The 16,810-nt window shown below is 43.5% G+C and overlaps 1 protein-coding gene across 3 annotated transcripts in view; it reads left to right on the top strand.

Annotated features, from left to right (window-relative positions):
* The window catches only part of GPRC5C (G protein-coupled receptor class C group 5 member C), a 31,400-nt gene extending 16,266 nt beyond the window's left edge, over positions 1–15,134 (top strand). For 2 of the 3 annotated variants that reach the window (XM_056549824.1, XM_056549823.1), the window contains exons 2-5: positions 3,512–4,550; positions 5,483–5,577; positions 7,225–7,356; positions 14,707–15,134. In XM_056549824.1, coding sequence (XP_056405799.1) covers positions 3,515–4,550; positions 5,483–5,577; positions 7,225–7,356; positions 14,707–14,736 — 1,293 coding nt within the window. In that variant the 5' untranslated portion in view covers positions 3,512–3,514 and the 3' untranslated portion in view covers positions 14,737–15,134. Of the gene's footprint in view, positions 1–3,223; positions 3,298–3,511; positions 4,551–5,482; positions 5,578–7,224; positions 7,357–14,706 lie in introns of those variants that run through there. The other variant, XM_056549825.1, reaches the window with a different exon arrangement.
* Positions 15,135–16,810: the final 1,676 nt, after the last annotated feature.

Genomic DNA, 16,810 nt, shown 5'->3' with positions numbered 1-16,810 from the left:
AATGGAATTCTGGTTTAGGCAGAAGGGGAAGGGGCCCTGAGCCCTCAAAGGGTCAGGAGCAAGTGGCCTCTACTTGCCGAAGCTAAGGGAGAGCGGTCTGTGCTTTGGCATCTGCTATGGCTTTCAAACTTATAGGGTTGGCCCTAGAAGGTAAAGATACTCCAGTTCCTGACATAATTGAACTCCTGCTCTGGAAGATAGGGATCGACCAATAATGATTTTTTAGGGCCGATACCAATAATCTGTGAACTTTGAGGCCATAGCCGATAACTTATACCGATATTCCGGTATAAGTTATCGGCTATTTCTCCACCCACACCCCCCGGCCCCGCAGAAGCCGCTGCAGATTAATGAACTGCAGCGGCCAGAGACCGCTGCCACCACCCGCTTCTCTCCCCCTTCCTGTCTTGGGGTCCTCCCTAGTCCAACCACCGCCGCTGCCCCCCCCCCCCCCCGCCCCCTCCTGCCTATCCTCTGGCCAGAGACTGCCGCCGACGACTTCTCTCCCCCCTCCCCCTGCCGGTCCTGAGTCCAACCACCGCCGCTGCCCCATTGCCTCCGCCATCCCCGGTTTTATAATTACCTGTTCCTGGGGTCCGCGCTACTTCTGGCTCCGGCGGCGTCCTGAGCTGTCACGGTGACGTTGCGTTGAAGACGTCACTCGTCATTATGCAGCGCACAGCAACAGCGCAGGACGCCACAGGAGCCAGAAGTAGTGCGGACCCCGAGAACAGGTAATTATAAAACCGGGGATGGGGGAGGCAATGGGGCAGCGGTAAGTGGCAGGGCAAGGTAATTGCCAATACCAATAATGTCCAAAATCATGAATATCGGCCGATAATATCGGCCAAGCCGGTAATCCGTCGATCCTGACTGGAAGGCACAAGAAGGCCTCCTGGCCTATTTCCCAACCCTCTAAACTGGGAAGCCCTAAGTGGCCACCTAAGTATTCCATCAGAACTCCAAATTTAAAGGAGTAGTCCGGTGCTGAAAAAGTTATCCCCTATCTTAAGGATAGGGGATAAGTTTCAGATCCCAGAGGTCGGACCCCCAGCGATCTCCTGTACGGGGGTCCGGCCTCTGGGATAGGGGATACGTTTTTCAGCACTGGACTACGCCTTTAAGGTTTGGCCAGGTGGGAGGGGGAATTAAAGGGGTACTCCAGTGGAATTATTATTATTATTATTTTTTTTTTTTAAATCAATTGGTGCCAGAAAGTTAAACAGATTTGTAAATTACTTCTATTTAAAAATCTTAATCCTTCCAGTACTTATCAGCTGCTGCATGCTCCAGAGGAAGTTCTTTTCTTTTTGAATTTCCCTTCTGTCTGACCACAGTGCTCTCTGCTGACACCTCTGTCCATTTTAGGAATTGTCCAGAGCAGGATAGGTTTGCTATGGGGATTTGTTCCTGCCCTGGACAGAGGTGTCAGCAGAGAGCACTGTGGTCAGAGAAAAAGGAAATTCAAAAAGAAAAGAACTTCCTCTGTGGTATACAGCAGATGATAAGTACTGGTAGGATTAAGATTTTTTAATTGAAGTAATTTATAAATCTGTATAACTTTCTGGCACCAGTTGATTTGAAAAAAAAAATGTTTTCCAGTGGAGTACTCCTTTAATGGTAACAATGATCGGAGAGACACTCATAGGGCCACCACACCTTGAGAAAACCAAGTGACAAACATCTAAGGCAAACAAACAGTGACGTGAAACGTGCAGTGCCCTCAGAAACTCTCTCTACTGAATTCTATTCATGATTGTTTGGGTGATTGTATAGGGGCTATAGGGGAAGTCACTGGGAACATATTCAATTACAGATGGAATTCTGGATTGGGCAGAAGGGGAAGGCGTCTTGATTTGTCCCCTAGCCCCTCTGAGCCAGAAAGCCATCTAAGAGTTAGTAACAAGTGGCCTTTACCTGCTGCAGTTTATGGGGAGCTGTCTGTGCTCTGGCATCTGCCATGGCTGCCTCACCAGCATCTCCTACAGGGTTGCCACCTTTCTTGCAAAAAATACATTTCTCCTTATACGGCCTGTATGAGGGCTAATTTTTTGCGCCCCGTTCTGCAGTTTTTAACAGTACCATTTTTGTTTTGATGTGACTTTTTGGTCGCTTTATTTTTTTAATTATATTCGGGAGTTGCAGTTAGTCATACAGCCTGTGGCTCAGCAGCTGCCCCAAGCGAAAACTACAACTCCCAGCATAGTAGTATATATTGTAGGTCAGTGTTTCCCAACCAGGGGTGTCTCCAGCTGTTGCAGAACTACAACAATACAGTACAATCTGCAGGAATCATGTTATAGAGCAGGAGGAGCTGAGCAGATGATGTATACAATACAGTACAATCTGCAGGTATCATGTTATAGAGCAGGAGGAGCTGAGCAGATAATGTATACAATACAGTACAATCTGCAGGTATCATGTTATAGAGCAGGAGGAGCTGAGCAGATGATATATACAATACAGTACAATCTGCAGGTATATTATAGAGCAGGAGGAGCTGAGCAGATGATGTATACAATACAGTACAATCTGCAGGAATCATGTTATAGAGCAGGAGGAGCTGAGCAGATGATATATACAATACAGTAAAATCTGCAGGTATCATGTTATAGAGCAGGAGGAGCTGAGCAGATGATATATACAATACAGTACAATCTGCAGGAATCATGTTATAGAGCAGGAGGAGCTGATCAGATGATATATACAATACAGTACAATCTGCAGGTATCATGTTATAGAGCAGGAGGAGCTGAGCAGATGATGTATACAATACAGTATAATCTGCAGGAATCATGCCCCTGTGAGACCCCTTTCTTTCACCCAAAGCACTGGTCTCCTCTGGGAGGGTGCTGGTTGAATGTACCTTCTTGAATTCCAGTGTACTGGTTCGCCTTTGCTAACTTACTAGTTATTGTGTACGTTTTTAGTTACAGATTTGTTGACCGAGCTCAGTAATGTGCAGTCATGTGTTACTGTCTCGTCCACGCTAAGTGCTGTGGTTTTCCGTCACCCTGGCATACCCATAACCACTGAAAGGATCCTATAAAGGGTTAATTCTTTCATAAGATCAGCAGCGTGACTGCCAGATGGGGAACAATATGTCTGCAATCATCTGTGTGTGATACGGTAGATGTTGTGTGATGGAAACATCTCAGCTGTTGCTGTCTGTTTTACGGAAGCTCTTGACTGTTCTCTTTTTGGGGGGGACTACAAGTTCCAGCGCTCTGCTCCAAGACACTTGACTCTGGGAGTGTGATGTAACATTTAGTGATGGGGTTGCTATCCTATAAATAGGTATAAAACATGACTTCCAAAATGGACCTCAAAAACATGGCTGCTTTCCTTTAGAACCAGCACCACATCTGGTTGTGCCTGGTATTGCAGCTAAATTTTATTAAAGTAGATGTGACTGCACTATAGACAGGTGTGGCGCTATTTTCATGGACATTGTTTTTGTTGGGTATTTTGCGGTACACCTTTTTAAATCTTGTTTTCTTATTCTTTATAGGAAATGGCTCTACACAACAGGTTCCGCCCAGCTGGCACCATCTTTACTTCTGCATGGCTTTTGTCCATCTTTTCCCATTTGGCCAACGCTCAAACCACCCCACCTACCGGATGTGGACAAGGATTAGACCCGATTTACTATTACTTATGTGACTTGTCAGCAGCATGGGGCATTGTCCTACAGGCCATAACCAGTGCCGGTATTGTGTCTTCCTTCATCCTTGTCATTGTCTTGGTAGCCAGCACCCCCTTCATTCAGGACAAGAGGAAGAAGAGCATGCTGGGAACTCAGGTGTTTTTCCTCCTTGGTACAACTGGACTATTTTGTCTTGTGTTTGATATGGTGGTCCAAAAAGACTTCTCCACTTGTGCATCTCGGAGGTTCCTCTTTGGTGTCTTCTTTGCCATCTGCTTCTCTTGCTTGTGGGTTCATGCAGGGAATCTCAACTACTTGGTAAGGAAAAATACCGGACCAAGTGGTTGGTGGATTTTTGGTATAGCCGTTGCCCTATCACTGATAGAAGTGATTATCAACACGGAGTGGCTGATTATCACTATTGTACGGACCAGCGGCACCGTAGGACAGCCATGCCTTATTGCCAATGAGGACTTTGTCATGGCATTGATCTACGTCATGTTCCTCATCGTTGCTGGATTTGTGACCGCTTGGCCGGCCTTGTGCGGACGATATGGTCACTGGAAGAAGCATGCGGTCTTCATTCTACTCACTCTTTTCCTCTCCGCTTGCATTTGGATTGTGTGGATTGTTATGTATGTCTATGGAAACGCTATAGTTGGAAAGCCACTCTATTGGGATGACCCAACGTTGGCCATTGCTCTCGTTTCAAATGCCTGGGCCTTTTTGTTCCTCTATATCATCCCCGAAATCTCTCAGTTGACCAAGCCAAGTCTAGAACAGACATTCGAAGAAGAGCTTTACCCTACAAGAGGAGTTGGTTACGAAACCATCCTAAAGGAGCAAACCTCTCAGAGCATGTACGTGGAAAACAAGGCATTCTCCATGGACGAGCCACAGTCCGGTAAGAACTTCTGATTGAACTGAACATTATTAGAAGTTTGTGGTTTCACCACGGCCCCTTGGTTTTTGGTATCTAAATGGTTTACCACATTTTCTGATATGTCCTAGTGACATGCCAGATAACTTTTTGGGTAGGTGCCTACAGGGTTGGGTACAGGGCTCAAGTCCTGCAGGAATGAGTGGGAACTGAGTTCCTGCACTTTTTCACAACAGGAACACCATTCCCATTAGCAGTAGTTCTACAGGACTTGAGTGGAAATCTTGGGTGAGTTCCTGCACTTTTTTTCCCCAGAACTTCACCTCTGGTTGGGTACCTTTGGCATCTACCATCTTGTTGGTCTAGGTGCCCCTACTACCTTGGAGACCTGGGGGCCTCCACCACCCTGCGTTGCTAGTAAAAAGGGAGATGTGACACAGTATAGCCACTTACGTATAAGGTGCAAGCAGAGAAGTTTATTCCAGAACAATGGATACGGCAATGGTCCGAGGGCCCCACTGACCATCTGGCAGTGGTGACTACTCTAACACCTATGACTATTCCAGTATTCAAGTGACCATTTAGTGGCTTCTTAGTTATATCTATTTCTAGGGAAAAGATCTGCTCCCAAATTACATATCATATCTGGTCAGATAAGCACATTTCCCATTTAGGACCTCAAAAAACCTAGATGACCTAGACATGTATGGGAGTAGTAGATGCGGCCATATTGGTTGTCACCCAACAGAAACATTCATAACTGAAAAACCGAATTTTAGTAATAAACGTTAACCACCTATAAGACCGAGCTCCTATGAAAACACTGAGCTGCCATGGTATAGCGACAGGAAGTGTTGTCATGGGGACACCGCTACAGTAGTAGAGTTCGAGAATACATTTGGTGTATATTAGTGCTTAGCCAAGCTGAACTCATATCTGTCTTTCCTTATTGCCAGCCAAGAGGCCCGTATCACCATACAGCGGATACAATGGACAGGTCAGGAGCAGCGTATATCAGCCCACCGAAATGGCGATAATGAACAAAAATACGGTAAGTGCGAAGCTGCGCTACACAGTCATACACAGCGGCTATACATAGTAAACCGGGGACTTGTCCAAAACAGACACTGCTTCTTAAAGGGGACCTTTCATCCAAAAAACTTTTGATCTATTATAGATTAATGTATGCGGAATAACTTTCCAATAGCATGTTGTTAAAAAATATGCTTCTTTCTATTTAATTTTCCACTTTGAAAAAATGACCACTAGTCTCCCTACCAGTCCTCTTTTTATAGATTTCAGACTCATGCTGGAGTCCTAAATCTCAGACTGCAGCCGGGACACAGACAAGCTCAGCACTGCTCCCTGCCAGGGATCAGTGCTGAGCTTGTCTGTGTCCCGGCTGCAGTCTGAGATTTAGGACTCCAGCATGAGTCTGAAATCTATTAAAAAAAAAAAAAAAAAGGCTTGTTGCTAGGACTGGTAGGGAGATCCCTAGTGGTCATTTTTTCAAAGTGGAAAATTAAATAGAAAGAAGCATATTTTTTAACAACATACTATTGGAAAGTTATTCCGCATACATTAATCTATACTGTATTAATGAAAGGTACCCTTTAAAGGGGTACTCCGGTGCTCAAGCGTTCTGAACATTTTGTTCAGAACGCTCGGAGCCGGAGGCTGTGATCGTGACATCACATTACACCCCCTCCATTCATGTCTATGTGAGGGGGCGTGTCGGTAGACACGCCCCCTCCCATAGACATGAATGGAGGGGGTGTAACGTGACATCACCAGACGGCGTGGCCGTGATGTCACGACCACTGCCGCAGGGATCCGGCATTGGTTTAGAACGTAAGGTGCTGCGGGAGATCCCGCCGCTGGGGCCCCCCCCCCCCCGCGATCAGACATTTTCTTCCCTATCCTTTGGATATGGGATAAGATGTCTAGCAGTGGAGTACCCCTTTAAAGTCACAGAGCCCATTTAAAGGCACTGTAACCTGAGTCGTACCTGACTTTTTCATTGGCTCCTCTCCAAGATGATGGTATATATGGGTTATTATGTCTGCTACGTCATGTATCCTGTGCCAGATCAGACTATATCTGGTCTCTGTAAATTAGTCCTAATTAAAGGGGTTGTCCAGGGTTAAAAAAAAGAAAGACCATGGTTGCTCCCTTACAGAAGTAGTGTCACCTCTGTACATTGGATGTCTCATGGTTGCCCCCTCACAGAATGGTATCAGAGCTTAGCTCCATTTAATATAAATGTGGCTGAGCTGCAATACCAAACACAACCTGCAGACAGGAATGGCACTGTTTCACACAGATCACACAAATAGCACGTCTGCCCTTCATCTACTGGGGGGCTCTTATACATAGTAACTTGCTCATAGAAGTCTTGGGAGCCCTACTGTACCCCAAAGTGAGAATATCTGTACAATACAAGAAAGTAATACAGAGTCTCCATGCATGCTGGGATATTCTAGAATTGCCTGAAGAGGGAGATAAACAGCAGTATGATTAGCGCCAAATACGTTGCCGTTATGATATTATAAGCTGGATATGATAATAAGGGCCGGGAGGCTTATCAGCGTCCTCTCTGGCCCAGTGTGCGTCCTCTGGATTCATTTCCCTTTATGGTGGTAATTATCTGATAAGCTTCTACCACACGACTTATACTTCTTCTTTCCTTCTGCCATAGACGGATGTTCCATATGATGTCATTATACCCAGAGCCACTGCCAACACTCACCCGGCTGCCAGCGGAAACTCCACACTGAGGGCTGAGGATGCCTATTCTGCACAGAACCGGCACAGTACAAATAATGGACAGGTATATATTACATTACTTATCCTGTACTGATCCTGATTTATATCCTGTATTATACCCCAGAGCTGCAGTCACTATTCTGCTGGTGAGGTCACTGTGTACATACATTACATTACTTATCCTGTACTGATCCTGAGTTATATCCTGTATTATACTCCAGAGCTGTACTCACTATTCTGCTGGTGAGGTCACTGTGTATATACATTACATTACTTATCCTGTACTGATCCTGAGTTATATCCGGTATTATACTCCAGAGCTGTACTCACTATTCTGCTGGTGGGGGTCACTGTGTACATACATTACATTACTTATCCTGCACTGATCCTGAGTTATATCCTGTATTATACCCCAGAGCTGTACTCACTATTCTGCTGGTGAGGTCACCGTGTATATACATTACATTACTTATCCTGTACTGATCCTGAGTTATATCCTGTATTATACTCCAGAGCTGTACTCACTATTCTGCTGGTGAGGTCACTGTGTACATACATTACATTACTTATCCTGTACTGATCCTGATTTATATCCTGTATTATACCCCAGAGCTGCAGTCACTATTCTGCTGGTGAGGTCACTGTGTACATACATTACATTACTTCTCCTGTACTGATCCTGAGTTATATCCTGTATTATACTCCAGAGCTGTACTCACTATTCTGCTGGTGAGGTCACTGTGTATATACATTACATTACTTATCCTGTACTGATCCTGAGTTATATCCGGTATTATACTCCAGAGCTGTACTCACTATTCTGCTGGTGGGGGTCACTGTGTACATACATTACATTACTTATCCTGCACTGATCCTGAGTTATATCCTGTATTATACCCCAGAGCTGTACTCACTATTCTGCTGGTGAGGTCACCGTGTATATACATTACATTACTTATCCTGTACTGATCCTGAGTTATATCCTGTATTATACTCCAGAGCTGTACTCACTATTCTGCTGGTGAGGCCACTGTGTACATACATTACTTATCCTGTACTGATCCTGATTTATATCCTGTATTATACCCCAGAGCTGCAGTCACTATTCTGCTGGTGAGGTCACTGTGTACATACATTACATTACTTATCCTGTACTGATCCTGAGTTATATCCTGTATTATACTCCAGAGCTGTACTCACTATTCTGCTGGTGAGATCACTGTGTATATACATTACATTACTTATCCTGTACTGATCCTGAGTTATATCCTGTATTATACTCCAGAGCTGTACTCACTATTCTGCTGGTGAGGTCACTGTGTACATACATTACATTACTTATCCTGTACTGATCCTGAGTTATATCCTGTATTATCCCCCAGAGCTGTACTCACTATTCTGCTGGTGAGATCACTGTGTACATACATTACATTACTTATCCTGTGCTGATCCTGAGTTATATCCTGTATTATCCCCCAGAGCTGTACTCACTATTCTGCTGGTGAGATCACTGTGTACATACATTACATTACTTATCCTGTGCTGATCCTGAGTTATATCCTGTATTATACTCCAGAGCTGTACTCACTATTCTGCTGGTGAGGTCACTGTGTACATACATTACATTACTTATCCTGTACTGATCCTGAGTTATATCCTGTATTATACTCCAGAGCTGTACTCACTATTCTGCTGGTGAGGTCACTGTGTACATACATTACTTATCCTGTGCTGATCCTGAGTCATATCCTGTATTATACTCCAGAGCTGTACTCACTATTCTGCTGGTGAGATCACTGTGTATATACATTACATTACTTATCCTGTACTGATCCTGAGTTATATCCTGTATTATACTCCAGAGCTGTACTCACTATTCTGCTGGTGAGGTCACTGTGTACATACATTACATTACTTATCCTGTACTGATCCTGAGTTATATCCTGTATTATCCCCCAGAGCTGTACTCACTATTCTGCTGGTGAGATCACTGTGTACATACATTACATTACTTATCCTGTGCTGATCCTGAGTTATATCCTGTATTATACTCCAGAGCTGTACTCACTATTCTGCTGGTGAGGTCACTGTGTACATACATTACATTACTTATCCTGTACTGATCCTGAGTTATATCCTGTATTATACTCCAGAGCTGTACTCACTATTCTGCTGGTGAGGTCACTGTGTACATACATTACTTATCCTGTACTGATCCTGATTTATATCCTGTATTATACTGCAGAGCTGTACTCACTATTCTGCTGGTGAGGTCACTGTGTACATACATTACATTACTTCTCCTGTACTGATCCTGAGTTATATCCTGTATTATACTCCAGAGCTGTACTCACTATTCTGCTGGTGAGATCACTGTGTACATACATTACATTACTTATCCTGTACTGATCCTGAGTTATATCCTGTATTATACTCCAGAGCTGTACTCACTATTCTGCTGGTGAGGTCACTGTGTACATACATTACATTACTTATCCTGTACTGATCCTGAGTTATATCCTGTATTATACTCCAGAGCTGTACTCACTATTCTGCTGGTGAGGTCACTGTGTACATACATTACTTATCCTGTACTGATCCTGATTTATATCCTGTATTATACTCCAGAGCTGTACTCACTATTCTGCTGGTGGGGGTCACTGTGTACATACATTACATTACTTATCCTGTACTGATCCTGAGTTATATCCTGTATTATGTACTGATGTCAGAAACACTAATTGTATCTATTACATTATTGAACAAGCTTTTTGACTGTCACTAATAACATAATTGTGAATGCAGCTCTGGAGAATAATTAGGATGTAATGAAATCAATCAGGTAAATCAATCCTATCACCTAACCGCAGTGCTTGGAAATAGCAGTGCGCTGTACATGCTCCACTACCTGTCCACTCAAACAGGGGGACACTGGACCCTTATTGTCATGATCGGCGGGGATCCCAGCACTTTGCATTTTAGATCGGTTTTTTTTTTTTAAATAAAATTTGGGAGTTGCAGTTAGTTACTAACTACAACTCCCAGCATGTCCTGATACATCCTGTGGCTCAGCAGCTGCCCTAATGAAAACTACAACTCCCAGCATGTTGGACAATATAGTAGTATATAGTATAGGTCAGTGTTTCCCAACCAGGGGTGCCTCCAGCTGTTGCAAAACTACAACTCCCAGCATGTTGGACTATATAGTAGTATATAGTATAGGTCAGGTTTCCCAACCAAGGGTGTCTCCAGCTGTTGCAAAACTACAACACCCAGCATGTTGGACTATATAGTAGTAAATAGTATAGGTCAGTGTTTCCCAACCAGGGGTGTCTCCAGCTGTTGCAAAACTACAACTCCCAGCATGTTGGACTATATAGTAGTATATTGTATAGGTCAGTGTTTCCCAACCAGGGGTGCCTCCAGCTGTTGCAAAACTACAACTCCCAGCATGTTGGACTATATAGTAGTAAATAGTATAGGTCAGTGTTTCCCAACCAGGGGTGTCTCCAGCTGTTGCAAAACTACAACACCCAGCATGTTGGACTATATAGTAGGTTTATAGTATAGGAAAGTGTTTCCCAACCAGGCGTGCCTCCAGCTGTTGCAAAACTACAAATCCCAGCATGTTGGACTATATAGTAGTAAATAGTATAGGTCAGTGTTTCCCAACCAGGGGTGTCTCCAGCTGTTGCAAAACTACAACTCCCAGCATGTTGGACTATATAGTAGTATATTGTATAGGTCAGTGTTTCCCAACCAGAGGTGCCTCCAGCTGTTGCAAAACTACAACACCCAGCATGTTGGACTATATAGTAGTATATAGTATAGGTCAGTGTTTCCCAACCAGGGGTGCCTCCAGCTGTTGCAAAACTACAACTCCCAGCATGTTGGACTATATAGTAGTATATAGTATAGGTCAGGTTTCCCAACCAAGGGTGTCTCCAGCTGTTGCAAAACTACAACACCCAGCATGTTGGACTATATAGTAGTAAATAGTATAGGTCAGTGTTTCCCAACCAGGGGTGTCTCCAGCTGTTGCAAAACTACAACTCCCAGCATGTTGGACTATATAGTAGTATATTGTATAGGTCAGTGTTTCCCAACCAGGGGTGCCTCCAGCTGTTGCAAAACTACAACTCCCAGCATGTTGGACTATATAGTAGTATATTGTATAGGTCAGTGTTTCCCAACCAGGGGTGCCTCCAGCTGTTGCAAAACTACAACTCCCAGCATGTTGGACTATATAGTAGTATATAGTATAGGTCAGTTTTTCCCAACCAGGGGTGCCTCCAGCTGTTGCAAAACTACAACTCCCAGCATGTTGGACTATATAGTAGTATATAGTATAGGTCAGGTTTCCCAACCAAGGGTGTCTCCAGCTGTTGCAAAACTACAACACCCAGCATGTTGGACTATATAGTAGTAAATAGTATAGGTCAGTGTTTCCCAACCAGGGGTGTCTCCAGCTGTTGCAAAACTACAACTCCCAGCATGTTGGACTATATAGTAGTATATTGTATAGGTCAGTGTTTCCCAACCAGGGGTGCCTCCAGCTGTTGCAAAACTACAACTCCCAGCATGTTGGACTATATAGTAGTATATTGTATAGGTCAGTGTTTCCCAACCAGGGGTGCCTCCAGCTGTTGCAAAACTACAACTCCCAGCATGTTGGACTATATAGTAGTATATTGTATAGGTCAGTGTTTCCCAACCAGGGGTGCCTCCAGCTGTTGCAAAACTACAACTCCCAGCATGTTGGACTATATAGTAGTAAATAGTATAGGTCAGTGTTTCCCAACCAGGGGTGTCTCCAGCTGTTGCAAAACTACAACTCCCAGCATGTTGGACTGTATAGTAGTATATTGTATAGGTCAGTGTATCCCAACCAGGGGTGCCTCCAGCTGTTGCAAAACTACAACTCCCAGCATGTTGGACTATATAGTAGTATATAGTATAGGTCAGTGTTTCCCAACCAGGGGTGCCTCCAGCTGTTGCAAAACTACAACTCCCAGCATGTTGGACTATATAGTAGTATATAGTATAGGTCAGGTTTCCCAACCAAGGGTGTCTCCAGCTGTTGCAAAACTACAACACCCAGCATGTTGGACTATATAGTAGTAAATAGTATAGGTCAGTGTTTCCCAACCAGGGGTGTCTCCAGCTGTTGCAAAACTACAACTCCCAGCATGTTGGACTATATAGTAGTATATTGTATAGGTCAGTGTTTCCCAACCAGGGGTGCCTCCAGCTGTTGCAAAACTACAACTCCCAGCATGTTGGACTATATAGTAGTATATTGTATAGGTCAGTGTTTCCCAACCAGGGGTGCCTCCAGCTGTTGCAAAACTACAACTCCCAGCATGTTGGACTATATAGTAGTATATTGTATAGGTCAGTGTTTCCCAACCAGGGGTGCCTCCAGCTGTTGCAAAACTACAACTCCCAGCATGTTGGACTATATAGTAGTATATAGTATAGGTCAGTTTTTCCCAACCAGGGGTGCCTCCAGCTGTTGCAAAACTACAACTCCCAGCATGTTGGACTATATAGTAGTATATAGTATAGGTCAGGTTTCCCAACCAAGGGTGTCTCCAGCTGTTGCAAAACTACAACACCCAGCATGTTGGACTATATAGTAGTAAATAGTATAGGTCAGTGTTTCCCAACCAGGGGTGTCTCCAGCTGTTGCAAAACTACAACTCCCAGCATGTTGGACTATATAGTAGTATATTGTATAGGTCAGTGTTTCCCAACCAGGGGTGCCTCCAGCTGTTGCAAAACTACAACTCCCAGCATGTTGGACTATATAGTAGTATATTGTATAGGTCAGTGTTTCCCAACCAGGGGTGCCTCCAGCTGTTGCAAAACTACAACTCCCAGCATGTTGGACTATATAGTAGTATATTGTATAGGTCAGTGTTTCCCAACCAGGGGTGCCTCCAGCTGTTGCAAAACTACAACTCCCAGCATGTTGGACTATATAGTAGTAAATAGTATAGGTCAGTGTTTCCCAACCAGGGGTGTCTCCAGCTGTTGCAAAACTACAACTCCCAGCATGTTGGACTGTATAGTAGTATATTGTATAGGTCAGTGTATCCCAACCAGGGGTGCCTCCAGCTGTTGCAAAACTACAACTCCCAGCATGTTGGACTATATAGTAGTAAATAGTATAGGTCAGTGTTTCCCAACCAGGGGTGCCTCCAGCTGTTGCAAAACTACAACACCCAGCATGTTGGACTATATAGTAGTATATAGTATAGGTCAGTGTTTCCCAACCAAGGGTGTCTCCAGCTGTTGCAAAACTACAACACCCAGCATGTTGGACTATATAGTAGTATATAGTATAGGTCAGTTTTTCCCAACCAGGGGTGCCTCCAGCTGTTGCAAAACTACAACTCCCAGCATGTTGAACTATATAGTAGTATATAGTATAGGTCAGGTTTCCCAACCAAGGGTGTCTCCAGCTGTTGCAAAACTACAACACCCAGCATGTTGGACTATATAGTAGTAAATAGTATAGGTCAGTGTTTCCCAACCAGGGGTGTCTCCAGCTGTTGCAAAACTACAACTCCCAGCATGTTGGACTATATAGTAGTATATTGTATAGGTCAGTGTTTCCCAACCAAGGGTGTCTCCAGCTGTTGCAAAACTACAACACCCAGCATGTTGGACTATATAGTAGTAAATAGTATAGGTCAGTGTTTCCCAACCAGGGGTGTCTCCAGCTGTTGCAAAACTACAACTCCCAGCATGTTGGACTATATAGTAGTATATTGTATAGGTCAGTGTTTCCCAACCAGGGGTGCCTCCAGCTGTTGCAAAACTACAACTCCCAGCATGTTGGACTATATAGTAGTATATTGTATAGGTCAGTGTTTCCCAACCAGGGGTGCCTCTAGCTGTTGCAAAACTACAACTCCCAGCATGTTGGACTATATAGTAGTATATTGTATAGGTCAGTGTTTCCCAACCAGGGGTGCCTCCAGCTGTTGCAAAACTACAACACCCAGCATGTTGGACTATATAGTAGTATATAGTATAGGTCAGTGTTTCCCAACCAAGGGTGTCTCCAGCTGTTGCAAAACTACAACACCCAGCATGTTGGACTATATAGTAGTTTATAGTATAGGTCAGTGTTTCCCAACCAGGGGTGTCTCCAGCTGTTGCAAAACTACAACTAGTTTTGCAACAGCTGGAGGCACTCTGGTTGTGAAACACTGGTATAGTATATGATGCAACATTCCGGGAGTTGGAGGATTAGTTGGATAAACAGCGGCCATTGCATGTATATAGAAAATACCGGCAGGATGGCCAAAATACCGGCTGTGCCGGTTTAATACCCGCCATGTGGCAACCCTACTTCTTGTCTATGCTTAACCTAATACTCCATGTTTTTGAATTTCTATTTTAGACAAATTCTTCCCCCTACAGTCAATGGTGAGGACCAATATCTGCAGCCAACACAGCTGGACCCCCTGCTCCTCCCTACACGTACCGTGCAGTATAGAAGGCTACACAGCGGACACTCTACTTACGGAGCATCATCCATCATAATGGGGCACAAGCGTCATTTGGAAATGATTATGTCATCGCAAGGTCAAATTTATCAATTACTGGTTAACGTGGCGTTACATAACACAACCACGTGCAATTTTTTTTTTATGCTTTATTTGCACAATCCTTTCCGAAATTCATACTGGAGGCGGCCATTTTGTGCTTAGGTCTCAAAGATATCACTAGTTCCCTAGTGTATAGATAGACTTAAAGGGGTTATCCAGGAAAAAACTTTTTCTTATATATCAACTGGCTCCAGAAAGTTAAACAGATTTGTAAATTACATCTATTAAAAAAATCTTAAATCCTTTCAGTACTTATGAGCTGCTGAAGTTGAGTTGTTCTTTTCCGTCTAAGTGCTCTCTGATGACATGTGTCTCGGGAACCGCCCAGTTTAGAAACAAATCCCCATAGCAAACCTCTTCTACTCTGTGCAGTTTCCGAGACAAGCAGAGATGTCGGCAGAGAGCACTGTTGCCAGACAGAAAAGAACAACTCAACTTCAGCAGCTGATAATTATTGAAAGGATTAAGATTTTTTTAATAGAAGTAATTTACAAATCTGTTTAACTTTCTGGAGCCAGATGATAAAAAAAAAAAAAAAAAAGGTTTTCCTGGAATACCCCTTTAAAGGGTTACTCCAGTGGAAAACATTTTTTTTATTTTTAAATCAATTGATGCCAGAAAGTTAAACAGATTTGTAAATGACTTCTATTAAAAAATCTTTACCCGTCCGGTACTTTTTAGCAGCTGTATACTACAGAAGAAATTCTTTTTCTTTTTGAATTTCTTTTTTGTCTTGTTCACAGTGCTCTCTGCTGACACCTCTGTCCATGTCAGGAACTGTCCCGAGCAGGAGAAAATCCCCATTGCAAACCTATGGACAGTTCCTGACACGGACAGAGGTGTCAGCAGAGAGCACTGTGGACAAGACAAAAAAAGAAATTAAAAAAGAAAATAATTTCCTCTGTAGCATACAGCTGCTAAAAAGTACTGGAAGGATTAAGATTTTTTAATAGAAGTCATTTACAAATCTGTTTAACTTTCTGGCAACAGTTGATTTAAAAAATAAAAATAATAATAATAATTGCACCGGAGTACCCCTTTAATCCCCACAATAGCAAAATGGCTGTTTCTATTTTAGGTCCTATAGGTACTCTCTAACTGGTGGTCTTTAATTTGTGGCTATCCAGCTGTAGCAGAACTACAACTCCCAGAGTGCACTGGTATCAACAGCCTATGGCTAGGGATCACAGCTGTAAATAGAAAATGCTGGACCCCATAGCCAATTTTTGACTGTAACTCCCCCTCTTACTATAAGGAAGATAAAAGGTCATACTTGCTAGACAAATTACAGAACAAAAGCATGGCATCTATAGAAGTACAACTCCCAGCATTGTCTGACACTTAATCCTTATCAGACACACCATGCGGACAAAACCCCAAAATAAAAAGATCCCAGAAAAAACCTCGAAAATTGTTGTAGACCTTAGTGTATCCCGGAAATACTGTGTGCCACAATATGTGCCCCTGAGATCCTTATGTTGGCATAGGTGCCCATTATACTATAAAGCAGTGTTTCCCAACCAGGGTGCCTCCAGATGTTGCAAAACTACAACTCCCAGCATGCCTGGACAGCCTTCGGCTGTCCAGGCATGCTGGGAGTTGTAGTTTTGCAACATCTGGAGGCACCCTGGTTGGGAAACACTGCTGTAAAGGTAAAATGTTAAGACCCTGACCCCAAAAAATATTACAGACCTCAAACTAGACTTCGAAATTTCACACCCGAAACCAGACCCCACAGAGATATTGTGTGCCGCCATATGTGCCCCAGAGATACTATGTTGCCAGATGGGCACTATACCGTTCAGGCAAAACTTCTAGATAAATACACACCCCAGAACAGACCTACAAATGGATTCAGACCCCAGACCAGACTGTGTTTCAGAGATATTTTTATAT

This window comes from Hyla sarda, chromosome 13 (assembly GCF_029499605.1).
Source record: "Hyla sarda isolate aHylSar1 chromosome 13, aHylSar1.hap1, whole genome shotgun sequence".
Lineage (NCBI taxonomy): Eukaryota > Metazoa > Chordata > Amphibia > Anura > Hylidae > Hyla > Hyla sarda.
The sequence above is the reverse complement of the archived record's forward strand: the minus strand, read 5'-3'. Positions and strand labels throughout refer to the sequence as shown.